General features: G+C 40.3%; 1 protein-coding gene across 1 annotated transcript; it reads right to left on the bottom strand.

The window, feature by feature from the left end:
• Nucleotides 1-11341: 11341 nt before the first annotated feature.
• Nucleotides 11342-18072, bottom strand: TSPAN6 (tetraspanin 6). Its single transcript, XM_021694991.1, has 8 exons — nucleotides 17691-18072; nucleotides 16534-16722; nucleotides 16181-16255; nucleotides 15212-15310; nucleotides 14583-14717; nucleotides 14104-14187; nucleotides 12603-12708; nucleotides 11342-11980 (listed from the first exon to the last, which is right to left on the bottom strand). Exons 1-7 carry the CDS (start codon nucleotides 17775-17777, stop codon nucleotides 12640-12642), a joined length of 738 nt encoding a protein of 245 aa, XP_021550666.1. The 5' UTR covers nucleotides 17778-18072; the 3' UTR covers nucleotides 11342-11980; nucleotides 12603-12639.
• Nucleotides 18073-26959: the final 8887 nt, after the last annotated feature.

The raw sequence follows: 26959 nt of genomic DNA, 5'->3' as shown, positions 1-26959 counted from the left end.
GAGCTTGCTCTATGAGAAATACCTTATCTGTAAAGCATTTATTGAAAACAATAAGCAGCATGTGATGCAGAGTTGCCAAATTATACTATCTAAAATGCCCTGTTTTCAACAAAAATTATAAGACTCAAAGAAATAGGAAAATGTGGCCCATATCCGAGGTGGCGGGGGGGGGGATATTCAGTAGAAACTGTTCCTAAAGAAAGCTCAGACATTGGGTTTACTAGACAAAGATTTCAAAGGAGCTTTTATAAATATGTTTAAAGAACTAAGGAAAACCATGTCTAAAGAATTAAAGAAAAAGTATGACAATGATACCTCACTATATACAGAATATCAATGAAGGGAAAGATGTTTCTTAAAAGATCCAAATAGAAATTCTGGAGTTGAAAAATACAATAACTGAAATGAAAAATTTACTATAGAAGTGTTCAACAGAAGATTTGAGCTGACAGAAGAAAGAATCAGAGAACCCAAAATAAGTCAATTAAAATTACCTTGTCTGAGTAACAGAAAGTAAGAAGAATAAAGAAAAGTAAACAGAGCCTCACAGACCTATGAGACACCATCAAACATACCCACATACATATAATGGAAGTTCCAGAAAGGTGAGGGGGCAAGGAAGGGGGCAGAAAGAATATTTAAAGAAATAATGACCCAAAACTCCCCACATTCCAGGAAAAGCTTTAATCTACACATCTAAAAAACTCCAAGTTAGGAAAAGCTAAGGATATATACAACCAGACACATTGTAGTCAAACTGTTGAAAGACAAAGACAAAAAGATTTTTGAAAGCAGCAGGAGAGAAACAACTCATCATGTACAGGGATCCTCTATAAGATTAATAGTGGATTTCTGAACAGAAATTGTGGAAGCCAGAATGCAGTGGAAGCACATATTGAAAATATTGAAATGAAAAATTGTCAACCAAGAACTCTGTATTTGACAAAACTATTCCTCAAAAATAAAGGAAAGATGAAGACATTTGCAATGAACAAAAAAATGAGTTTTTACTAGCAGACCTGCCATATAAGAAATACTCATGGGTGTCCTTCAGTCTGAAATAAAAGGACTAGGCACAAGGAAATAAAAAGCACCAATGAAAGTAACTACGTATGTTAATATAAAAGATAATATACATGAAACTAATGTAACATTGTATGTCAACTATGCTTCAATAAAAAAATATAGTATAAATGTATTGTTTGTAACTTTTGTCCTCTCCTACCTTATTTAAAATACAATTTCATAGAGAAATAATTATAAAACTGTGTTGGTGAAACTAAAGATGTATGAAAGAATAATTTTTATAACAATAATAGCTCAAAGGAATGGAAACAGAATGGAGGTATATTGGAACAAAGAGTCTGTATAGAATCGAAATTAAATTAATATTACTCTGAGCTAGATTGTTTTAAAATGATCATTGCAATCCCCAGGGCTACCACTAAGACAATAACTTGAAAAATACATAGTAGAAGAAACAACAATGTAATTTAAATGATACACTTGAAAATATCTATTTATCACAAAAGAAGGAAGTAATGGCAGAGAAGTACAAAAAGACATGAGATATACAGAAAACAAATAACAAAATGGCAGGAGTCAGTCCTTCCTTATCAGTAATTAAATTAAATGTAAATGAAATAAATTCCCCAATTAAAAGACAGAAATTGACAGAATGGATAAAATCAAACATGATTCAACTATTTTCTATCTACAGGAGACACACCTTTTATTTAAAGATCCACATAGGTTAAACATAAAAGGATGGGGAAAGATATATAAGTAGTATATGCAAAAATATATGCAAACAGTAACCAAAAGAAGACTGGAATAGCTATTATCAATAGCACAAAAAAATAACCTTCAAGACAAAATTATTAGAATCAAAGAGGAAGGGATGCCTGGATGGCTCAGTCAGTTAAGCGTCCGCCTTCGGCTCAGGTCATGATCCCAGGACCCTGGGATCAAGTCCTGCATCGGGCTCCCTGCTCAGCAGGAAGCCTGCTTCTCCCTCTGCCTGCTGCTCTCCCTGCTTGTGCTCTCCCTCTCTCTCTCTCTCACAAATAAATAAATAAATAAAATCTTTTTAAAAAAGAATCAAAGAGGGGTATTTTATAATGATGAAAGGGTTGAATCAGTGGAAAGAGATAATTTTTAAATTACACACAACTAAGAAAAGAGCCTCAAAATACATAAATGTAAAATTGACATAATTGAAGGGAGAAATAGGCAAGGCAATAATAATAGTTGGATACTTTAATATCCCACATTCAACAATGGATAGAAAAACTAGGCAGAAGATCAACAAGAATGTAGAAGACATGAACAACACTATCAACCAAATCAGCATAACAGAAATCCACGGAACATTGCACTTAACAGCAGTAGAGTACATATTTTTTTTCAAGTGTACATTACTAAAATCAAGAATGAAAGAGCAGACATCACTATCAAGCTTAGAGAAATAAAAGTATTTCAGGGAATACCATGAACAATTGTATGCATCAAAGTAGATAACCTACAAGAAACAGACAAATTTCTAGAAAGACACAAGGTACCAAAACTAATTCAAAAAGAAATAGAAATCTAAACAGTTTATTAAAAAGTAAAGAGATTGAATTGGTAATCAATACACTTTCCACAAAGATAAACCCCGGTTCAGATGGTTTCACTGGTTAATTCTATCAAACATTTGAAGAAGAATTAAAACCAATCCTTCACAAACTCATAGGATGGAGTACCTCACAACTAATTCTATGAAGCCAGTATTATCCAAATTAGACAAAGACATCACAAGAAAGCTACAGACCAGTATTCCTTATGAATATAAGCATAAAAATCAACAAAACCCAGCAAACCTAATTGAGCAATATATAGGAAGGCTTATATACCATGACCACGTGGGATTTAAGGTTGGTTCAATTTATAAAAATCAATCAATGTAAGATACCATTCCAGTTGAAAAAAAGACAAAAACCACATTATAATCTCAATAAACACAGAAAAAGCATTTGACAAAATACAATACCCTTCCATGATAAAAACATTCAACAAACTAGAAATAGAAGGTAATTTCTTAACCTGATAAAAGGCATTTACAAAAACCCACAGGTAACATCATTCTTAATTGTAAAAGACTGAAAGCTCTCCACTAAGACAAGAATATCTGTCCTCGTCATTTTTATTCAACGTTGGATTAGATATTCTAGACCGGGAAATTAGGCAAGAAAATGAAATAAAAGATATTCAGACCAAAAAGGTTTATGTACAACTATGTCTATTTGCATATGACACAATCTTGTATATAGAAAATCCTAAGAAATCCACAAAACAAAACAAAACGTAGAAGTACACCAAAGCCATAGTATATAAGCTCAATACAGAAAATCAATTGCATTTCTCTACAAAAGCAGTAAACAATCCAAAACTCAAATTAAGGATGTAATTTCATTTACAATAGCATCAAAAGAACGAAATACTTAGAAATAACTTTAACAAACAAAGCAAAAGGCCTGTACACTAATAATTACAAAACTTTACTGAGGGAAGTTAAAGGAGTTATACATAAATGGACAAGCATTCCATGTTATTGGATTGGAAGACTCAGTATTGTTAAGATAGTAATTCTCCCCAAATTGATCTATAGATTCAACACAATCCCTGATGAAATTCCAGCAGGCCATTTGCAGAAACTGATATAGAGATCTCAAAGTTCTATGGAAATGCAAGAAATCCAGGATGGCTAAAACAATCCTGAAAAAAAGAAAACTGTTGGAGGACCCTCACTTCCCAATTTCAAAAGTGACCATAAAGCTTTATTTATCAAGAAAGATAATGCAGTTCAGAAACAAATCCTAATACTTAAAGTCAACTAATTTTTGACAAAGGTATCGAGGCAATTCATTGGGGGAAAAGAATGTTAACTAAATGGTGCTGGATATGCACATGTAAAAAGATGATCTTAGATCCTTACCTCACGTCATACACAAAAATTTACTATAATTTTTCACAGTTGCATATAAGAGCTAAAAACATATAATACTTTTGGAAGAAAATAGAGGATCTATGGGACCTTCGGTTAGGCTAAGATATGACACCAAAAGCATGGTCCATAAAAGAAAAAAAATGGATAAATTAGACCTCATCAAAATTCAATTTTTTTTACTTTGGAAGATACCATTAAGATAATGAAAGACAAACAAAATTAGGAGAAAGTATTAACTAAGCACATACCTCATAAAGGTCTTGTATCCAGAATACAAAAAGAACTCATATTAAGTTAATAAAAAATAACCAAGCTTTTTAAATGGACAAAAGACATGAGCAGACTTTCTGCCAAAGATTTACAAATGGCTAATAAGCACATGAAAATATGCTTAACATCATCAGTCATTAGGGAAATGTAAATTTAAACCACAATGAGATACAATTTTGTGCTCAATAGAGTGCAAGTAAGGCAGACAATTCCAAATGTCAGTGAGAATATAAAGAAATGGGGAGCACCTGAGTGGCTCAGTCGTTAAGTCATGATCTTATGCTCAGGTCATGATCCCAGATCCTGGGATCGAGCCCCGCATTGGGCTCCCTGCTCCATGGGAAGCCTGCTTCTCCCTCTCCCACTCCCCCTGCTTGTGTTCCCTCTTTCGCTGTGTCTCTCTCTGTCAAATAAACAAATAAAATCTTTAAAAAAAAAAAAGAATATAGAGAAACAGGAACCTTTATCAGATGGTGTTGGGAATGTAAATGGGCACTTTGAAAACAGTTTGGCAGTTCATCAAAATGTTAAACATAAAATTACCATACAACCCAGCAATTCCACTCCTAGGTACCTATTGAAGAGAAATGAAACCCATGTCCACATAATGACTTGCATAGAAATACTCACTGCAGCATTATTCAGAATAGCCGAAAATTGGAAACAACCAAAATGTCTACAAACTGGCAAATAGGGAGATAAATATGGTATATTCATAAAATGGAATACTATTCAGCAATAAAAAGAAATGAACTACTGATATCATGGATGAACCTCCAAAACATTTATAAAGTGAAAGAAGCCAGGTCGCCTGGGTGGCTCAGTCAGTTAAGCGTCTGCCTTTGGCTCAGGTCATGATCTCTGGGTCCTGGGATCGAGCCCCACATCAGGCTCCTGGCTCAGCGGGGGGGTCTGCTTCTCCCTCTCCCCCCTGCTCGAGCTCTCTCTCTTTATCTCTGAATAAATAAAATCTTTTTTTAAAAAAGTGAAAGAAGCCAAGCACAAGAGCCCACATATTATATGATTCCATTTATATTAGTTGCCTGGAGTTAGGGGTGGGAACAGGGATTAACTATAAATGAGCATGAGGGACCTCATTGTGGGGATGAAAATGTTCTAAAATAGATTTAAATCATTGAATTGTATACTTGAAATGGGGGGACTCTCTGATAGCCAAAATATATCGCAATAATGTTATTTTTTAAATTATAGCTAACATATATATATAGCACTTAGTATGTACCATGCATTCTGTTGCGTTTAGCATGTAGCACCTCATTTCATCTTTATAACACCCTTATAAAGTAGGCAATATTTATCCCTCTTTCATGAATTAAGAAAGCGAGGCACAGAGAGATGAGGCAACTTGCTGAAGAGCACACAGCCCATAATTAGTAGAGATGGGATCCAAGCCCAGATGGTCTGGCTCCACAATCTACGATCTTAACTAAGGCTTCCACTTGTGGGAGAGAAAAAAAAAATACATAGATATGCTTGTATATGGCAATATGTGGAAGGATTCACAAGGAACTTTTACCAGTAATTCCCTCTGGGAACTAGGAATGAAGGTGGGCAGGAGAGGGAGACAAATTTATTACTTTATACCACTTTGAACTCTGAATTTTTTAAGCATTTTATAATTCGTGCATTCATTTTGTGGATAAGACACATCATTTTTAAATAAAAACATTGGTTATCTTTGATGTGTCAGATTTTTACATTTTTAATTTCTCCTAAACTTTTTGCTATTTTCTAAGTTCTTCAGGCTGTATCTTCAGGCCAAGTTCTCAAATAATTACCATGACATATTTTCTGTTACATTTCGTTCTGCCAGTGTCAGAGCCCCAGGATGGGGGTGAGGCCAAGAAGGGTAGGGATGGGGGCTGAGGAAGACTTGATGCCAGCAGGGCCTGTGTTGCTTGCTCCCCTGCCAGGGCCAGACTGTGACTGGGCCGGATTCAAGACTGTGCTGAGCTGTGGTGGGCAGCTCTGAAATGCAGAGATGCCCTGGGGCACACCCTGGGGTCTGGCCGCCTCAGAAATCGCTGCTATCCTGTAGGGGATCGATCATCTACATGCATGTGCATGTGTGCACACGAAGTCATTGAAAAGCAGGGGTTTGGACTTGTGCCTCCAGGATGAGAGTGATTCTGCTTCCAGCATATGTGTGTGTCTGTGTGGCAGAGGTTGGGTTTTTTGGGTTGTTTTCCACGCGGGATTTAAAGATACTCACAAGGGAATACAGTATGACAACAGCTAAGTGTTGAAGAGTATCTTTACTAACATAGCAAGTATTTGCTTGTAAACTTGGGGAAGCATTCACTGCATGACAAGATGCTTAAAAGAAAATGGACAGGGTTAGGGCACTTGGGTGGGTCCTGGGTCCAGGGTCCTGGGATTGAGCCCTGCCTCGGCCTCTGATCTCAGCGTGGAGTCTACTTCTCCCTCTGCCTCTGCCACTTCCCAACCCCGCCCCCCAACTCATGCTCTCTCTCTCTCATAAATAAATAAAATCTTAAAAAAAAAAAAAGAAAGAAAACAGATAGGGTTAATGTTTACACTGTGATTAACTCTTTGTAAGCATTTCTATTGTTTAGTAATGTGCGGGCAGGGAGTAACAACAGGATTTTTTTTTTTTTTAAAGATTTTATTTATTTATTTGACAGAGAGACACAGTGAGAGAGGAGCACAAGCAGGGGGAGTGGAGGGGGGAGAGGCAGGCTTCCCGCAGAGCAGGGAGCCCGACGCGGGGCTCGATCCCAGGACCCCGGGATCATGACCTGAGCCGAAGGCAGGCGCTTAACGACTGAGCCACCCAGGCGTCCCACAACAGGATATTTTTTAAGATTGTATTTATTTATTTGAGAGAAAGAGAGGGAGCAGAGTGGCGGGGAAGGACAAGAGGGAGAGGGAGAAGCAGACTCCCTGCTGAGCAGAGAGCCAGGATGGGACTGGATGCCAGCACCTCAAGATCATGACCTGAGCCGAAGACAGAGGCTTAACTGAGTCACCCAGGCGCCCCACAACAAGGTTGTTGTTTTTTTTTTTTAATATGTACTTGTAATTGAATGCTAACACTTTACAAAAGCATATTGTGAGAAAATGGGATACTCTTTTCTATGAAAGCTTCCTTTTTAAAAATTTCATATTCAGTAAAGACTAATTAAAAGATATTTGAAGAAGAATCTTTTTTTTTTTTTTTTCATACTTTTCTTCTCTGGCTTGGGCTAGCATGACATAATCCCCAGAGCCTTTTTGTTATCGAGACACAGAAAAATCCAATGAAAAAAGCCTGGGGCTTCAGAGTCCAACAGATTGAAGTTCAAATCCCAGATCTAGTACTAGCTATGTGATCCTGGGCGGGTTATTTAACCTAATCTTCAGCTTTTTTTGTGTTTTTTTTTTCTGAAAAGATGGGATAGCACCACTTCCCCACACAGCTTCATTAACTGCAGCACCTTACACAGTGTCTGGCAATTAGTAAGTGTTCAACAAACATTAGTTCTCTGACCTCCCCTGAGTGGGAGAAAAAAAGACTTTGTGCAAACAGTCTACCTTCTCTTGTATGTTAATTTTCCTGCTACCGCAGTACATGACAGAGTGATAATGTGTGGATGCCGTCCCTCATCTCTCCAAATCTCTTATACTATACCCCAGGTGTGTTTCCCTATGTACACAATGTAGCTACTCTTCCTTTCCAGCAATGATTCTGAGAAGTTGTATCACCCACTTAGATGCTGCATCCTCTCATTTGTGAACTGATCATCCATATCCAGGCAAGCACCAGAACAGTTTGGTTTGTTTTGAGGATGTCGCTACTAGGCACCTTTCCCAGAAGAGGTGGTGAGGAACTTGGGGGAAAAGTCTTTACAAGTTACTACTTCAGTTGTCTTTATTTTTAAAAGAAAAATGTTGAGGACATGGTAATGAGACCACCGCCAGATCCCATATGACAGTCTTATCTAAAGAATTTACATTCACGGGATAAATGTAGGGGATGGAGCCAGTGATAAGGAACTCTTAGAGCAACTGACCTATTTCCCCCAAGTCCCACAAACTGTGTTATTCCTGATGAAGGAGCCAGTTCAGATGAGGGCCTACTATGCACGGACTAGATGTTATAGGAGAAATTTTTGACTTTTGAAAAGTGTTCAGCGTGCTAAGCTTTTGGGTATTGGAGCAGGGAGGAGGATACAAGCAACCCACTATGTCCAACACACAACTAAAGTGTACAACCAGAGAGCAAGGGGTTAGGCCTTGATGATATCTACACTTAATTCCTCCAAGGTCAGGGGCACCTGGGTGGCCCAGTCGGTTAAGCATCTGCCTTCGGCTCAGGTCATGATCACAGGGTCCTGGGATCCAGCCCTGCATCAGGCTCCCTGCTCAGTGGGAAGTCTGCTTCTCCCTCTCCCTCTGCTCCTTCTCTCTCTCTCAAATAAATAAATAAAATAAAATAAAATAAAATAAAAAAATAATTCCTCCAAGGTCAGCATAATCTAAGAGCAGAAAGCCAAGTGCAAGCCTTTGGGGGAAGCCACACTTGAAAAGTAGGAGGAAATTAAAACAGTAAAGTAAACTAAAAAGAGCAGTAAAAAGGAAAGAAAGCAGGATATCACAAGGTCAAAACAAAAAACAAAACAACGATCTTCAGTGGCATCGAAAGTAACAATGAATTCAAAAAAGAGAAGCAGCAAAAAGTGATTTGACCAGGAGGAAGTTAGCTGCGGTTTCTGAGGTTAAGTGGTTTCTGACTGAGCAGGTGGTCTCTATTATATAAACGATGGTTTGTATGGAATGAGATATTTAGATCAACAGCTTATTTCTCACAGAACATTAAAGAGCCATTATAGTTAGATTCACTCACTCATTCATTTATTTCATTAGCATTTGCCGTGCTCTTACAAGTGCCTAATTCTACTAAGCTCCATGAGGTAAGGGGACCTAATAGAAAAGCCATAATTAAATCATAATGGCTTCTCTCTCACAAGGAATCTGGGTGAAGTTTTAGACCTATGACTTCAAAATGAGAGTCTCATTTCCCAGTAACTGTTGCATTGTATGTATTCTTTTCTGATATATTAGCCTTTTGTTTCCCTTTTTGAATTAAAAAAGTTTGGTTTGCCACATCACAGGCCAAGTGTCAACGTCAGACAGCAAGCTTAAAAAAAACCCGAAATCTCAATGCATCTTATGTATGCAGTGAGGAGAGGCAGGAATGGTATTTATACGTTGTATTAAGCTTTCTTTTTTTTTCTTTCTTTTTTTTTTTTTTACAAATACAAAAGCCCACACAGAATAGTCCAAAGGAACCAAAGTTTCCTCAGTTCCACAAAAAAAGCATCCATTGCTTTGCCTCTCATAATTTAATCAGTTTGGTTGGCCGCATCACTGGCAAAGTACCAACTTGGATTCTCGCAGGAGGTTAAAAACATCAAGTCTCAAAGACGCCTGTGTGAGCTCTGAGGGAACACAGAAATGGCATTTATACCTTGTATTAGGTATTTGTTTCCATAAAAGTTTGATGCCTACCACATAAACCCCCCCACACCCACACGGGAATAGGCCAAAGATGCCAAGCTTTCCACACGTTCAGAAAATATACCTGTGGAGTCTGCTTCTCAAGGTGGAGTTCAGAGCCTCTTTGCGGTAAGTAACATGGTGCCTGGAAGTGAGACAACCCACAGGATGCCTTTGGCACATCAAAGGTGGAGGTGAATTTTACAGTCCAGTGTGCACATGCACACATTAGCGATAAGGGACTTTTGTAACTGGCCAGCCAGAATAACGAACCTTAAAAATAAATACGCCAACCCGCCTACAGCGTGATGTGTGGTGTTTTTTTCTTCCTACATTCCTTATTTTCTGGGTTTTTTTTTTTTTTCCTTTTTAACAGTGAGGAAAAATTGGGGTGCCTGGGTGGCTCAGTCGGTTAAGCATCTGCCTTCGGCTCGAGCCCCGCATCAGGCTCCCTGCTCAGCGGGGAGTCTGCTTCTCCCTCTCCCCCTGCTCATGCTCTCTCTCTCTCACTCTCTCTCAAATAAATAAAAATAAAATCTTAAAAAAAATGAGGAAAAACTTTTAACTTAAAAAAAAAAAAAACCTACTTAATGACAACTTTATCAGGCTCTTCTAGGCCATCCTAGTGAAATGTACCTACTTAACACTGCTTGGATTATCCTTTAGTTTCTTTATCCTTTAAATTAGCTTCACTAATTCCAATAGCCAAAATCTGATCTATATATTTGGAAAGCCACTATTTTCCAACTGTTTTATCACTCTGTCTTGAGTCAGACCTGTCAAATGTTTTAATGTAGAATACTCTTTCTGCAGTAACTCAAGGCATATATATATAGACATGTACCCACAAGTCACTATGAATCTTAACTAGTAGTTTTTGCCCACTTTATAACTGTGATTGACTCCCCCTTACCATCAGATTCAAGGACTGCGTGGATGTGTAGCAGAGAAGAGTTAGGTTCTACTAATGGATGTGTAAAGAAACCCAAAACCAAGGAAAAAATTCCCCCATCCCAGCCCAAATTTTAATTATTCATTTCCTTATTACCCCGAAGGTACAAGTTATATCTCTCCCCATCCAACTTCTTTTTTTTTTTTTGATTTTATTTATTTATTTGAGACAGAGAGAATGAGATACAGAGAGCATGAGAGGGAGGAGGGTCAGAGGGAGAAGCAGACTCCCTGCCGAGCAGGGAGCCCGATGCGGGACTCGATCCAGGGACTCCAGGATCATGACCTGAGCCGAAGGCAGTCGCTTAACCAACTGAGCCACCCAGGCGCCCCCCATCCAACTTCTTAATGTAAACTAGACAATCAAAATAGTCCCAGTTCCAGGAGAATGCTAAGCATATGCTATTTCATAATATGAAATGAAATCCTTCCACAGGGAATAGTTTTTATAAACAAAGACTTTTTAAAAAATGAAACCAAGTCAAGACCTCAGTTTCACATTTCCTATCTAAACCTGCACCTTCAAGTAGAAATGTGGGGCTTAGCTTTCTCAGTGGAAAACAACCATCCCGGCAGATTTTCTACAAGTTAAACATGATGATTTTAGAGGAAAACAACATTTATTGTGTGAAAGATTTATATTTAATCAAAGGCACAAACCAAAACTAAGACTATTATAGTTGACCATGATACTGACAATTAAGTCACATCAACCTGATAAAGAAATAGCAGCTAACGCTAATGAAGATGAATTGCTTTCAATTCCTAAGGAAAATACAGTAATTCCGACACCATTAAGTAATAATTAGAACCTTTCAAATATAAATTTGAGAGCAAAACAGAGAGTAATGAAAATATCTTAACTTGATGAAAATTATACAATAATTTTAACTCATCTGGGAAGAGGCCAGTTCGGAAGGGTCAATTTTCTATCACATTACATCAGTCAGCAAATTCAGAGCGGTCACTTTGTAACACCACATCAAAATAGCAGATTCACAATGCGATTTTGAAAAATAAAAGTCAAGAGGAACACGGTATTGCATCATTTGCAATTTACTAGCTCTTCCAGTGTTTCACAGTGATACAGGGGTTTCAATGATCTAACATCAATGGGACAAAAGGTGGACTTAAACTGAACACGTCTTGATTGAATCAGACTACTTATGTAAGTTTTTGGTCTATTGTAAGCAGTAGTAGCTAGTCTTCCATCCAGGCAATTTCATAGCTTACAGGGGGGATGTAAATGTCCTAAAAGTAAAGAAAAAAAAAGTTAATCGACTTGTAACCCAAATTTCCATATATGTATGCGCTCGCATACGTGAGCATCTACTCGTGTGTTCCCCGTCAGCGGCCCAATTAAACTGTGAAGGGCACCCCAGGGGATTAATTCAGCCAGCCACAGTTCTCATGGTTTGCCATTCAAATACTGAAGTTACTGAAACACATATTTTCCCCAAATCTGGCTCCAGGTTAGGCTAGATGTGTTTATCGCTCTAAGAAGAGTTCACCAGAGGAGTGTGGTAAATAAAGACTAGGGAAAACGCCAGTATTGGGAGCGGAGTGTGCATGCCAGGGAACCTCACCAGTAAAGGTCACTGTTCTCCATTTCTCTTCAGTCCAGGTCCAAGTTTGTTAGAAAGGGGACCACTTAGGATCTTTAGATTGATGTGCAGGTAAACCCCCAAAGGCTCTTCTGTCCTTTGTGGCCATGCCTTGCATTGAGAGACCTGATCTAACTGCAGGGCTAACACAGTACCAACCAGATCTGAATGCACCACTCCACAAGACCTCGGCAAACTCAGTCCATCCATCACATGAACAGGCTGAAGTAAACACACTGATAGAGAGCTGAGGACTAAAATGAACATACCTTAAAGTTGAAGAGGAATAGGCCCATGGTTTGCTGTTTACACTATCTCATACTGGTTATTTGTTATGGCGCGAGAGAGACAGTAGGCTAGAAAGATTCCAATCAGCTAGAAATAAAATACAAACAAAAATTAAACACACACACACACACGCACACACAAAAGAGCTTAAAGTACTCAGGATACAGGTTTATTTTCCTTACACTTCAAATTCACTAATAATTTCCTTAAGTTTCTCTCGGCAGTTACATTTGATACTCTGCAGCTCCTGGATCACATTCAAAGAATATAAGGGAAGTTTTACTGCTACTATGACTGCTACTATGACCTGGAGTTTCACAACTGTCACTGACAAAATTATCACTCAGTTAACCTGTCAGCCATCAGAACAAAAAGGACATGGCTTAGACTATGCATCTCATCACGTAAAATCTCCATCTATGATGGCAGAGATCTTCTTGGAAGCTCTAGGGCAGTGCTACACCAAGGGATTTGTTCTTTAAGCCCCGGGCTGTCCAGTAACCTAGCCGCTAGCCACATGTAGCTTATTGAGCACCTCAAATGCGGCTCGAGTAACTGAGGAATCGAATTTTTTATTTTATTTAATAATTAGAACCTTTCGAAGGTGCTAGTGGCCATTTTATTAGACAGTGCAGACTCAGACATAGCTAGGCCTGCTGCTCGAGAAATATGTTAAGATCAGACTTCCAAAACCAATTACATAGGTCGAAATGAAGTATGTCCATTCTTTTAGTTTTATCGCCACGATGTTCGATACAGGACAAACCCCCATTACCTAAGAAAAATTGTTTAGAGCCACAATACAAACTTTCCATGCTACGGTGAGAAGCAGCACAACTCGGAAAATAGAATTTGACCCACAACATAGCACGTCCCCAACATGACAGGCACATATTGAATGTGGGTCATATGATCTAAGTTTTTGTAGGTCAGAACTTATATGGAACTCACCAGGCAGCCGCAGCCCAGGAAAGAAAAAATCTGGACAATGTTTTAGAATCTTGACTGCACAGTAAGACAAGGTTCCCATCTATCTCATGTTTTAATTAATGAACTAGGATGCTGGAGAGCTGCCGTACCCGGGGGCACCAGGTTTGTACTACTACGAGTTAATTCTAAGCCTTGCTTTCTGTAGTTTCAAGGCATGCTAGGCCATGGTAAAAAAAAAAAAAAAAAAAAAAGAGCAGGAAAACAGGGAATAAAAATCTGGAGAAGTCTAATTGTGAAAATAGTGTGGGAAAACATAAGATCCAAGACATCGAAGAATTGGAATGAAAATAGCAGAACATCCCCTCCCAAATAAAACAAAGCTAAATAGACCCAACACAAATGACTGACTACATATGTTTCACATACAAAATAAAAACAGCCGGGAGCTTGTAAAAATGTGACTTCTCTGGAAATGCCCTGAGGCCTTCAGATTGGCAATCTTCTAGCTTACCACTGAATAAGAGCGAGGAGACATTCCTAACAAGGACTTACCTGGAAGCAAGCAACTCCAAAAGAAATCCCGGCAACCACTCCCATTTCTGACTCTATAATGGTCATCACCTTTATAAAACAACCCTAATGGGAGACGAAAAACAATTTTAAGTACAGCACAAGCATCCATCTCTGCCAAAAGATGAGCTTTAGCTACCTCAGCCTTTGGTTATCATTTTATTCAAATTCACTCTTTCATATAACATATTCTATATCTCCTTTCAAGCACAATGCTCTGACAGGAGTTTGAAGAACAGAAGTTCCACCTTTTGGATTAAGCATTTAAAAGTGTTATTTGCTAGTTGTGTGAACTCAAGTCACAAACTGTCTGAGCTTCAGTTTCCTCATTTATTCAGTGAGAATAATACCTGCCCCGCCTATTTTAGATTATATCTATTGTGAGGAAAAATTAAAAACTGAGTCAACTCTGAATTCAGTTAATATTTTCAAATAAAAAAAAAAATTTAAAATCTCCTTACTTCATTGTTTACTTTATCTGCATCTCTCTGTGGAGAACAATTTTCAAGTTTGCAGCAACTCTTGGGAAATCCTTTTTCTGAGTAATAATTAGTATCCTTCCAATCTCTATAGTCGGTGACACCACAACAGTGCAACTGAAAAAAAAAATCCAACAAAACCATTTACAGTTCACATCACAGCTTTGTAGTCAAACACTTAGCCTATTACCTTAGATTGCAATTTGTGCTCAAAACACAAACATTATACTCGATGATCTCTATCCTAATATCTTAATGTGGCCGTTCTCAATTGGCCTTATAATTCAAGAGATAAGCACTCTTTTTCTAAATACCAAGTGTAAGCCTTCTGGACTGGCCTTATTTTCCTGCTACAGCTGGTACTAAGAGTACTTGTTCCGTGATGTCTGTGAGGAGTGAAGAGGTGTACATGTGAGGAGAATGATTAGGAGAAAATGGAGATATGTCACTTAGTATCATCTCACACTTCTTTTCCAGGGACATATCTTTCCAGGGACATACTCTCTCCTGATCTAAGATTGTAATGAGAATATCATACAAGTGGACAACGTCTAGTAGCCAGATAAGGATGTGTTCCCCTCTTGAATAGCCACCACCCTATGACCACTTACCTTATTTTGAATCTTGTCTACTGCATCGCTTCTATAATCTCCCGTAGAGTTATACTGCTTTAAAATTTTCTCATAATTATTCTTAAAACTGTTCTTAATCTACAGCAAAGAAACACAACGCCAGTAAATAAAGATTCTAGAAAGTTCTTTGGGTTTCTAGACCAAATAAAAAAATCCCCCACATCTGACTAACGTTCATTATCTTTGACAGCAGCAACATGTATGGTAATTAACTTCTATGGTCCAATCCTGTCTTCTCTGAGCTACAGTTTAGCTGAGGGGATTACTAAGCAAAACATTACAATAAAAGATGATAACTGCTCAAGTTCAAAGTGCTATGGGAGCTTTTATTCAAGTGGCAGCTCTGTACTGCTGTATCCCTCCCCCAATTTTTCTCTATTTTAAATTAAGTACAAATTTGATGCCTACAGGATTTTTAAGCTTACTTAAGCTTACTTTGGGAGACTGCACTACCACTTTGTAAAACACTCTCATTGAGGAGCCTTCACTACTCACTGAAGGATTTCCCAACCCCAGTTTTAACAGTGGATCCCCGATTTCTACTTCAATATTAAAGTTTTGATGATTTGCATTAAGTATATCCAATTTTTTTAAACACGTGGCATAAGGGAGAACACAGTTGTGTTACCAATTTCGTGCCTTAAATATTTTCCTCTATCAGTAAGGTTATAAATTGTACTATCTCCACTTTAACAGGTACTTGTACACAGAAAAAGAACTGGAAATACATGTAACTACAGGTACCTGTAATTTTCTTCTGTTAACTGTCAGTCTACAATTTTCTAAAATTTTTTTTATATTAAACGTGGGCTAGAATTTTTACAAGAAAGCCATTATTGTCAGCTACAGTTTGAAAAGAAAGTTTTAAAAGTGATTTCTGAACTATTAACTATTTTTATCTCTGGGAGGATAAATCATAACATATCAAGGTTCCCAAATTCAGCTTACCTCATGTCTGAAAACAAATCCTACGATGGCAGCGACCAGTTCAACCAAAAAAATGAGAGTCAGAAACATTGCATACTGTGGGATAAAAAGAAAGTCCAAGTCAGCATAAATAAGATACATCACAGCTGCGAGGGGAGTCAAAGAAAAAAACGAGTCTGCTCAATCAGTTCAGCATGTTTTTATTAAAAAGGACAGGGAAAACACAACAAAAGTGGGAACTGGTAGCAGAAATGTTACTTGGGAAGAAAGAGGAGAAATGAGAAAGGGCTGTGGCCAGTTTCAAGAAACAAAGCCAACAACATATAAGACTTTTCTGAAGTCAAGAATCAATTCTAAGGAAAACAAGGACTCACCAGTTTTAACATCCATGCAGAAGCTCGGCAGGTAGCAAAACAGCCAAAGGTGCCCAACAGAATAATGACGGTACCGGTACCAATGAGCACGAAGGGGACATTGGTGGCCTTCTCATTCAAAAGGGAAAAATAATTCTCCAGGCTCACCTTGCCCCAAATACCAACCGCAAGAAGGATAACACCAGTGATCTATGTGGGAAGTCAGAGAAGAGAGAGTTATACACTGTAGACTACAGCACCTTCAAACCACACACCTATTGTTTAAGAAACAAGAGCTGGGAGAATTGAGTTAGCAGTCCGTGGCCACAGATCTGTGGCTGGGATATGGGAGACAAGGGGTAGGACGGGGACCTGCACATAAGGACAGGCCTTGATAAATCCACCCTGGATCACTAGGTAGCCCAGGCAGCCAGGGCAAAACCAGCGGGCAGCTAGCGAAGGCATCCTAACAAAATTCTTAGATTTCATCTGTTTCTTTTTGTTGGGTTTTGTTTTGTTTTGGGTATAAACCGAAGTCCACGGCATATCTGTCCGAGGAACAACAACTTATTTAACCGCCTCACTCCGGCCATAGAAAGAAAACCTTCTGGAGAAAGGAAGAAAGTGTCTCTGTGAGTTCCAGAAACTTACCCCTTCTCCCCACCCCAGTTCAGAGACGAGCACCGCGTACAAAGGGATAGTACACAAAAGCAAGGCCGAGGAGAGGTGGGCGGGAGTGCAGCCATGACCATACTTACCTGCGAAATGCTCCCCTCTTACGAAGCGGTGAAAAGAAAGAGACTATTATGCGGGTGAGCCCTCAGAGGGGCGGGGCAAGCCTCGCCTCTCTCAACGGTCCGGGGACACCCTCTGCGAGCTCTGGGGTGTTCACTCCCCTCCTCGTCCCCCGCATCACATTCGAACCCGAAGCCCGTCTGTGTCCCAGCACAGCCTATTGGCTGCCATCCTCCGGGACCCTGACCCCGGCGCCGGCAGGATGCCCGGGCTCGAGCCCCAGCGACTCTTCACCCGCGTCGGGGTCCCAACAGCTCCAGCCGCCCGAACCCCACCCGCGCCTCCCTCCCCACACCCCCAGGCCTGAGCGCCCTCTGCTCAGGGTCACACCCCCCACCCAAACCCAGGACCCCCTCCCGTCCCCGGGCTCCTCCATCTCTCACCCAGAAGATGAAAGTGTAGATCAAGAGGACGCTCTTGAAGCAAGTAATGACTGGTTTCGTCTGTAGTCTCCGAGACGGGGACGCCATGACTAGCCCCAGACCCTGCCCCGCCGCACCGGGCACTCGGAGCCGAGCGAGACAGACGCAGAGTCCCCGAGTCTCCCCGGAAACTGCCGGAAACTTACGAGCGTCTACAACTGAGAAAAGCCGGAAACACTGTACAGTTTTCTAGAGGGTAAAGTCTTGGGAGACTACCCGGAAAGTGACGACAATTTCCGAGCGCCCCCTGCTGCAGGTTACCGAAAACTGTATGCAACTTTTCTAGTGCCGGAAATCCCTTAGATCTTCAAGTGGAGCTTGCTTCATTTTTTCTCTGAATCCTTCCCGCCCCCCCCATCTCTCCGCCGCCCTTATAACTTGATCATATTGTTCTATCACCAGTAGCGCCAGCAGCGCTTTGAGATTCGGCCTCGCCGGCCCCTGGTGCCCTAGAGGGAAAGAAAGGAATGAAAAGAGGTTAAAAGTGACCGAAGAATATTTCATTACATGGCTCAATACCCCCAAGAAACATAGTTCCAAAGAGAAACAAAGCGGATTGCAAAGCGACACGTACAGTCGTAGGGTTTTAGACATAAACTGAGGAAAAGTGAAATCTACCTGAGTGGGGGAATTAGGCTGATTTCTTTTTCTAGGAGGCTGAAACCTAAAGTCACACAGCTAAGAGCAAAGGGAAAACTAGAGATCACTGTGGGTTTCGGTCCCCTCGCCTGTTAAACACAAGCTACATACGGTATTGGGTTGTAGAGTGTCTGTCCATTCCCCTAAAATTCTCCCAACTGCTTAGATCTTCCTAGAACTTAAGACTATGTGTTCCTAAAGAGTTAAACTGCTTACGGAATGGGAATGAATCACGAAAAAGTTTTCTGTCCCATATGTCCTGAGGCAGCCCTGAGTCAATCTTAGGGGTAAAATATAATAAAAAAAAAAAAAAAAAAACAGCCCTCTTCACGATCTCCTAAACCCTGGTGATAAAAGCTGAGGCGCTTTTTGTTTGGGGCTTAGCTTTAGGAAGTGTTAAATGTAAAGACAAGTCTCCGGATAGCTGAAAGGCCTAGAAAATTTGGATTATGCAAATCAGCAGAGCCTTAAAGGGTAAAGTTCTCTGATACATCTGTGAAATGGGATGTCTCTGTTTCATAAAGGACGCATGTGCATGTGCTTTGCCCAGCCCACAAGGATAAGTGCAGTTATTTGAGCTAGTAGATACAAAAACGGATTAATTCTATGCCTATTGTTACAGGGGAGAAAAGAAATGAGCCTAGACATTATAGATACTTACTCTTTCCTGCTTTCTGGCACCTTTTAGGCTTCAAGAGTGACCAAATGAGCCATTCAAATTGCCCTCAATTTGAATAGGTCATTTACTTTTCATAGGAACCTCAGAAAAGGGTGGTCTTTTTTATCAAGTCAGGTTCAAAACACATTTACAAAATGAATTAAATACAAATGAACTAATGAAGTGCTATAGGCTTCCTGGTCTCCCATTTTACTCAGGGACATTTGTTCGATCCCTAGCATTCATCTTTCTAGAAATTCAGGACAGGTGTAATCAAGGAGAAAAGAAAGATCACTATTGGGTGTCAAGACTCAATTTTCTGTTTAGTGGAAAATATGCACTTTGTGAAACTTTCTCTGGACCTTCTTGCTCCCTCCATAAAAATATATCCCTATGAGAAAAAAAATAGTTACTTCTAGGAAATCTGAGTTGATACCTAACACCAACAGTACTATAGATCTGTATGCTCCTTTATCCATGTGGTGAGACACAGAGCATTGAAATGTCAACCAAAAACAAGTTAACTCTTAAGAAAAGTTTGTCACTGGACATTCCTAGTGAACTATGGATGGCATTTGAAGTATGGAAGTGTATTTTTTTCCTATTAAATCATGTATGTAGGTAGCTCCATGTTTCCATGTTCTGTATCATGAACAGGTTGGTCAATATTACAGCACAGAGTATGTATTAAGGTCTGGTTTCTCAACTAAAGTGTAAGCTCTTCGAGGGCAGAGACTGAGTGTCCAGTGAGTGTGTACTGTTTCTTGAAGATTGGGAGAAGACAGTATCCATTCCCTGTGCAGTCCACCGCATCATAATTGACACAAGCTCAACATCACAGTGGGTGTTTCCTGTATTGCTCTTGTATTGTGTAGTGAAAGGAGAGGTGATACCCAAACTTTTTTTGCTTGAAACCTTGCTTTAAGCATATACCACAGAACCAGAAAACAAGAAAGTTCCATTGACTCGGTCACACAGAGCTTCCCTGTACCTCGAATATTGACCTGGGACCAGCTCCTCTAGCAACATGCCAGATGTCTGAGGTCCAAGAGAGCAACTACTGGAGAATGAATATTTCACCAACAGTCTTTATACTAAAATTTTACCCTAAAACTTTAAAAGCCTAACATATAAACACATGGCGAGAATGGGTAAATGATACAACTATACACCTACAAACACTGAAGGAACGTTATCAGGAAATACAGCCGATGTCAATTTTGAAAGTAACACACATGCCATAAGTACAAGGAATGAGGTTGAGGGAGGCTCCAAGTAAATGCAAAGCTTTCTCCCTAGGCTGAATAACTCTATCTGAGGGGTTCTCATATTAAAATAAGTATCAAGGGAAGTCTTGCTAACTCCTCGTCATCTTAAATGGAACCTTCCTCTGAAGCTTAGGTTTCTACCATGGTCTGGAAGGGATTTTCGTTGTGAGCCCAAGAGCGAAGAAATATTTTTGTAGCTGAAGAGAAAACAAAATAGTCAAAGCAAAAGCCACATCTTATTTCCAAGAATGTGTTGATTTTCCGCCTCTCCCTTCCTCTGCCACCACAACGCTGCTTTGTTTGAGTAACAGGCAGTGCCAAATTAAACCAAAGGCTGACATGGAATTTAATATTCCTATGGCCACAACACCTTGCACCACCACCTCCCACCCTCCCATGCCACTAAACCCAGAAGAGTTCACTTTACTTCAAATTTAGGCCTGGGTCTGGGTCCAAACCCAGACCAAAGGGGTATCTAATCCCATCTAAATAGTAATTCTCTAGGTCATAAGATACATTTATCCTTTAAAGTATTAATATTGTAATACTTAATTGTGTTATTGATATTACACTCTATTATATATTATATATTACATATTATATATCATATATGGTAACTGTAGTACTGAGCATTGACTATGTAGCAACCACCGTTGCTAAGCACTGGGCTGGTGGTACCTCATGCATACATCACAAAAGCCCTTATTGTGAGGTCAAGCCTGCTGCTGCCCTCATGTTACAGATGAGGAAACAGGTTCAAAGAGGCTAACTTGCCTAGGATGAAGCTTTGCCAACTTCTGTCTCTCTCACCAGAAACAGGGCCCACTCTGTGATGAGACACGGCTGCCACTGAATAAACAGCTGTCTTGGCTGGGAATTATCCAAGCAAAGACCGCTGTATTCAGACATGTAGCCACAAACAAGGGCTTTTAAAAGTCCCTGAAGCACAAGAACCTCGATCTCCCCAATTCTGCCTTGTACTTGGGGTTTTTGTTGAGTTTTACTTTTGCCTTCATTCCAGTAGCCCAATCACCTAAGAAGTAACCCTGCCCATCCCAGAGTGGCAAGGCAGAGAGTTCAATACTTTTTCTGGTCCAATCTATTTTCCTCCCTCTCTCTGACCACAAAGACACATGTGTGATGCTGAAAATTTAGGAAAAAGGAAAATGTTTTCCTTAAGTATTGTTGCTGTTTGGTTTACATTCGATATTTAGTAGGGATTTGTGTCCCTTCCCTATTAATCTCCTGTAACCTTCAAGATTAAGTTTAAATGTTGTTCTTTGGCATTTAAACTATGCCTCCCCCAGCAAATATGGTATCAGCTTATTTCCTACTGCTTTTCCAATGTGAATTTTCTGTTCCACAGTAAACCAGTATGACTACCTCCCAATAAACAAGATCTGTCCCCTGCTCCCATCCCGGTCTCCAACCTCACACAGAATCCCTACTCCCTACTTAAGGCACATCCCAACCCCAACTCAATTGAGAGCATTCCTCTGCCCCCTTTATCCATAACCCCCACCCCTGCCCACACACACCTCTTTTTCTAGTATCAGACCTCATAGTCTGACCACTCACACTAACTCAGACCCTTAGTTAATTAGAAGGGTACCTGCTTTCTTCTCTACTTACCTGTCTTACTCCTGCTATCTACATGTTCAGAAACTACTGAAGAGCCAGTCTGGCAGGCTCCTGCGCCCCCTTTTATACTCTCCCCAATGCCCTAGGACACAATGCTCAATTGATGAGCTCGTTTAGTGCTCAGCCAATCCCTGTTGACCTCCTTGGTCATGGCTGGTCTCTGAGACTAACCACTCAGTAGTGACTTGAGGTTTGATTAATTAAATTAAATAAACTGAATGTCTAAGCCATCCCAGTGTCACACTGTCATAAACAAAACAATTAAGTTGAGCTGCTGGATAATGTCTTGGAACATTACTACTCCCTGTCTTAGGAACCAGCGAAAAAACTTCAACTATTTCACTCAGAATACATCTTATCTCTTATTCACATAATGTCCTTCCCATTTTCATTTTCTAAAACGTTTTCTAGAATCCCTTCAATTACCTTTGGCTAAGTGCCCATCATAAAATTTAAAAGCATGTCCTGCTTATTTTCTTAAAGTCTCATATTTCACATTACAGCCATCAGATAAACATCATTTAAACAGATAATTTGAACATCACCACTTAAATAGATAATTCGTATATACAGTTTTAAAACTTAGTTTCCCAAATAGGAATATCTTTATTCCTGTTGTCTCTTGTGTATTCTCATTATTCCTTTTCTGAAATTCTCTTCTGTGTCTAGTTTTCATTCACTTTTTTTCCATCTACTCCTTTCAGATTCTCCATGAATCCTTTCCTCCCTTTCCAGCCCTGATCTTTCCTTCTTCAAAAAAGTTCATAATACACAATTTGGGACACATAGAAATGAGAAACTCTTAAACGATATTAAAATTCACAATTTCATATCAATTTGCCTTAGTTGGTATTCTAGAAAAGTTGTTTCTAGTTTAGTTTTGTCAAGCTTTGTTGAGATCTTATCTAGGCAAGTCAGTTTCCATATCTAATATTTCTTAAAACAATACCTTATTGACTGCTAAAGAACTTCACACTCAACGTCTTGACATTGAAAAAGTTTGTCAGTCTGTGTGTGTGTCTTTGTCTTATCGTCCCAACTAAATCATACAGAGAGGTGGTTTATTTAACTTTATACCCCACAGTGTCTAATATAGTGTTATCCACAGATACTAGGGGCTGAAGAAATGCTGTGTTTTTTTTTAAATTAGTCCCCCTTGTTTTGTGTAAGCTCTTCCTTTTGCCCATCTCTGTGCCTCACAGTGACGCTGTCTCTTTTATTTATCCCCTTACTTTGTTCTCCCTATGATTTCCATATTCTCCCCCTTCCCTTTCTTCTTTAACTCCTCTCTGCCACCCCTCTGTCCTGCTCCTTCCAGCTCTGAGTGGGACAGGAGGCCTTATGCCTCATCTTCGGCCTAGCATGTGCTGGGCTCTGTGTTGGGTGCTGGGGAAATGATGAAGACTAAGGCAAGTTTGTTGCCCCCTAGGCTCTCACAGTCTAGGCAGGGACAGAGATGAGTCTGAGATGAACAAACTAGTAGAGTAGGGGACAGAAATTGTCACGGGTGTACAATGACATTAAGTGTGATAAACCTATAATTGAGACATGTGCAAAGTGATGTGATAGCAAAGGCAGGCAAACCAGATCTGCCTGGGGTGGGCTGAGGGGAACTTCTCAGCAGCAAAGATGGATACAGTTTCAACAGTCCAGGAAAGGATGGAAAGGAATACAGGGTAGAGTAAATATATCTGTGCAAAGCCACCAAAGTATGAAAGGAAGAGCAAGAAGTTCAGTATGTCTAGAATGAGTCATGAGGTGAATGTTTAAAACTAGGCTGAGGACATAGATGGGGCCTGCTTGTGAGGGACATAGTATGCCCTGCTGAGAGCTCGGACTATACTCTTTGCCAAGAGGGGGGCCGGTAAAGGGTTTTTTGTTTTGTTTGTTTTTTAAGAAAACAACCCTAGAAGAATATATTCCTCTGTGCTCTCTCTCACCTCTCTCTCCATCTCTCTCTCTCTTTCTCTCTCTCTCTCTCACACACACACACACACTGAATAGATTTACTGTTTCTTAACACGTGAGTTTAGAGTAAACTTCTATATCTGATTTCAAAGGCCTCACAATCTGGTCGTACTCGATTTATCCAGTTTTGTTCCCTATCACTCTCTTGATCCCTCTAACCAGTTAGCCCATCCCCCTCTGACCTAACAATGAGCTCTTGTTTATGTCATTTCCCTTGCCTGAGAACGGACCATGGCCTACCTCTTCCCACAGAACATTCACAGGGTCCTCACAGTTTATACCATAGCTTTTAGAATTTTATGTGGTCTTGTACTGTTTTCTAATTGTTTGTGTCCCTCTTATCTCCCTTCCTAAACATAAACCCTCTGGGAGCTGGAGAGTAAGCTTCATTAGATGAAGGATCACACAGTCCATATTCACCTCTGTTCCGCCTTCTAAGCTTATAGTAGATGCCCAGTGAAGGCTAATTCCCTAAACGCACACAGTTGTAATCAAGAACATTTTTGTTGAGGGGCGCCTGGGTGCCTCAGTTGGTTAGGCGGCTGCTTTCGGCTCAGGTCATGATCCCAGGGAGCCTGCTTCTCTCTCTCCCTCTGCTCCCCCTGCTTGTGTGCTCACTCTCTCTCTGTCAAATAAATAAAATCTTTTTAAAAAAAGAACATTTCTGTTGAATGTCTGCCTCCTCCATTCCACGGGGGCAACGATTTTTGTCTTTTTTGCTCACTGATGTTTCTTAAGTACCTAAAAGAGTGTGTAGCACATAATGGACACTCAATAAATATTGTTGAATCAATTATGTGTTACGATGTCAGGGACTTTTGTCTTTGTCCACCCTCCTTAACACAGTAGAAGCATGATAAATTTATTGAATAAATGAGGCCAAGATCATGTCTTCAGTCTTTTATACCACTATCACACTGTTAGACACTCAATACATATTTCTTTTTTTTAAAAGATTTTATTTATTTATTTGAGAGAGAGAGAATGAGAGAGAGAGAGCATGACAGGGGGAGGGTCAGAGGGAGAAGCAGACTCCCTGCCGAGCAGGGAGCCCGATGCGGGACTCGATTTCGGGACTCCAGGATCATGACCTGAGCCGAAGGCAGTCGCTCAACCAACTGAGCCACCCAGGCGCCCTCAATACATATTTCTGATTGGTGGATTGGACATGAAACAGGCTTGCTACTGAACTTTATATTAACAGAAGCACAATTCTTCCCTTTGTAACTGAGAAGGTGTTGCCAGTTTGCTTGCACACACAGGGAAGAAACCCTTTCTACAGCATCTAAACAAAATTCTTCCACAATCACTGATTTTTCAAGGACAAAAATGTCCACTCTGAGAGCCGGGAGAGTGTACGAAGCTGGTCCGTATACTCTCATTAGCAGATACTAAAAAGAAAGCTTGCTTAGCGAAGCATATCCCTCCGTCAGAGGTCACTGGGAAACAGCTTAGCCACAGCTATAACTTTGCCATACACAGATCATCGAGGTTTGCTTAAACAGCCTCCCACTAAAGCCTCTCTAAGCATGCTTTCCCTCCACTCTTATTACAGGAAATCGGTCTTGATCCTTCAGGCAAAAAGTGCATGGTAATTTTTGTAAACAACATAATCTTATCAGAAACTGAAGTCCATGGACGTTAGATCATCAGTGAGAGAGTTTCAAAGTGTGTTTGACCCTGTGTATATGGATGGCAAGGCAACTCCGAGTTGGGAAGTACGAAGGAATTACTGGGGAAATCTCTAGGGAATGTCAAAGTCGGCTACAATCTGCCCCTCTCCTTGGATTTTTCGAAATTCCTTTTCATTCAATCCTGATGTCATGCTGAGTCATAAGAAGAAGGGTTCTTCAGTACACCACATCTCTGGAGGCCCTGCAGGCAGCCTCTGTTAGTCATTACTATACTCATGGGATCTGGGCCAGCACCATTCACACTTTCCCCCTGTTCCGTGGCAGACGGACTGTGTGCCTCTAATCCTTGTGTTCTTTCTCCCCTACCTCTCTAAAGCCCTTCTCTGAGGGAGGAATAGCTTATAGCTTTGGGGATAATATAGCTTTAAGGAAACTTTTGGCAGATGCGGATGTCCTCACATCTGGGCAGTGTTAACAGAATCTTGGAGGCCCTGACAGACCAAGAGCCACTCGTTCTAGGAATGTTAAAATAGAAGTTTTTCCGACTGATGAGAGGAGCAGAGAGGAAGGAGAAAAAGGAGAAAGAAAGAGAGCACCAAAAAAGTATAAAACAGGTAAGATCTGCTGCTTAACCCTCCACACTCTATTACCTCATTTCACAACCATGGCGGGTAATGAGACCCAGGACATGAGCAGCATGGCTGGTGGGGGAGGGGGCGTTCTTTTATGAAGCTGGATCATATGCTGCTTGCCGTTTGAGCCATGACCTGGCTGCAGATACAGGTCCCCACTACCTTCCCGGCCTGCAGCAGAGGGTGGCTGACTCTGCGAGTCAGGTTTTCAGCCTCAGATCGGGGGAGGAGAAGGGCAGGGAAGCAGTGACAGATGTAGAGCAGTGGGTCTGAAAAGGACAGCCCCAGCTCCAGAGCCAAGGAATTGCACTGAGAATGCATACGTGAGAGGGGGTGGTGATTAGTTTACCTGGCTGTTCATTTTCCTGGATCTCTCTTTAATCTCCCTTTTCTTGTCCTTTTGTTCCCTCTTTCTGCTTTTATCTCTTGCCTTCAACCCTGGCAGATTTTCTTTTCTTTCTAGCTTCCTTCCCACACCTTTCCACTTTCCTTGCCTCCCTCGCTTGTTCTCAATTTTTTTTTTTTTTCTGTCCTGCTTCCTTGCCAGTCTCTGGACAAAATCTGAAACCAAGTAGCAATGAATTGGAAAATGAACTTTTGCCATTCTTGGACTTCTCATGTCCCTTAAGGACTCTGGCCAGAATCTGCTATCTTTTTGTTTCTCCATTTCTGGGAGTGACTCCTCCCCTGAGCATGGCATTTCATTGAGAACATGTGGGTGAATGGGTGCTTGCTGAAAAGTTCAGGCCAGTTTATACTAATGGGCAGCAAGTTTTAATACTGTCCTGTA

Source organism: Neomonachus schauinslandi, chromosome X (genome assembly GCF_002201575.2).
Source record: "Neomonachus schauinslandi chromosome X, ASM220157v2, whole genome shotgun sequence".
Lineage (NCBI taxonomy): Eukaryota > Metazoa > Chordata > Mammalia > Carnivora > Phocidae > Neomonachus > Neomonachus schauinslandi.
This window is presented reverse-complemented; position numbering and strand designations above follow the sequence as displayed.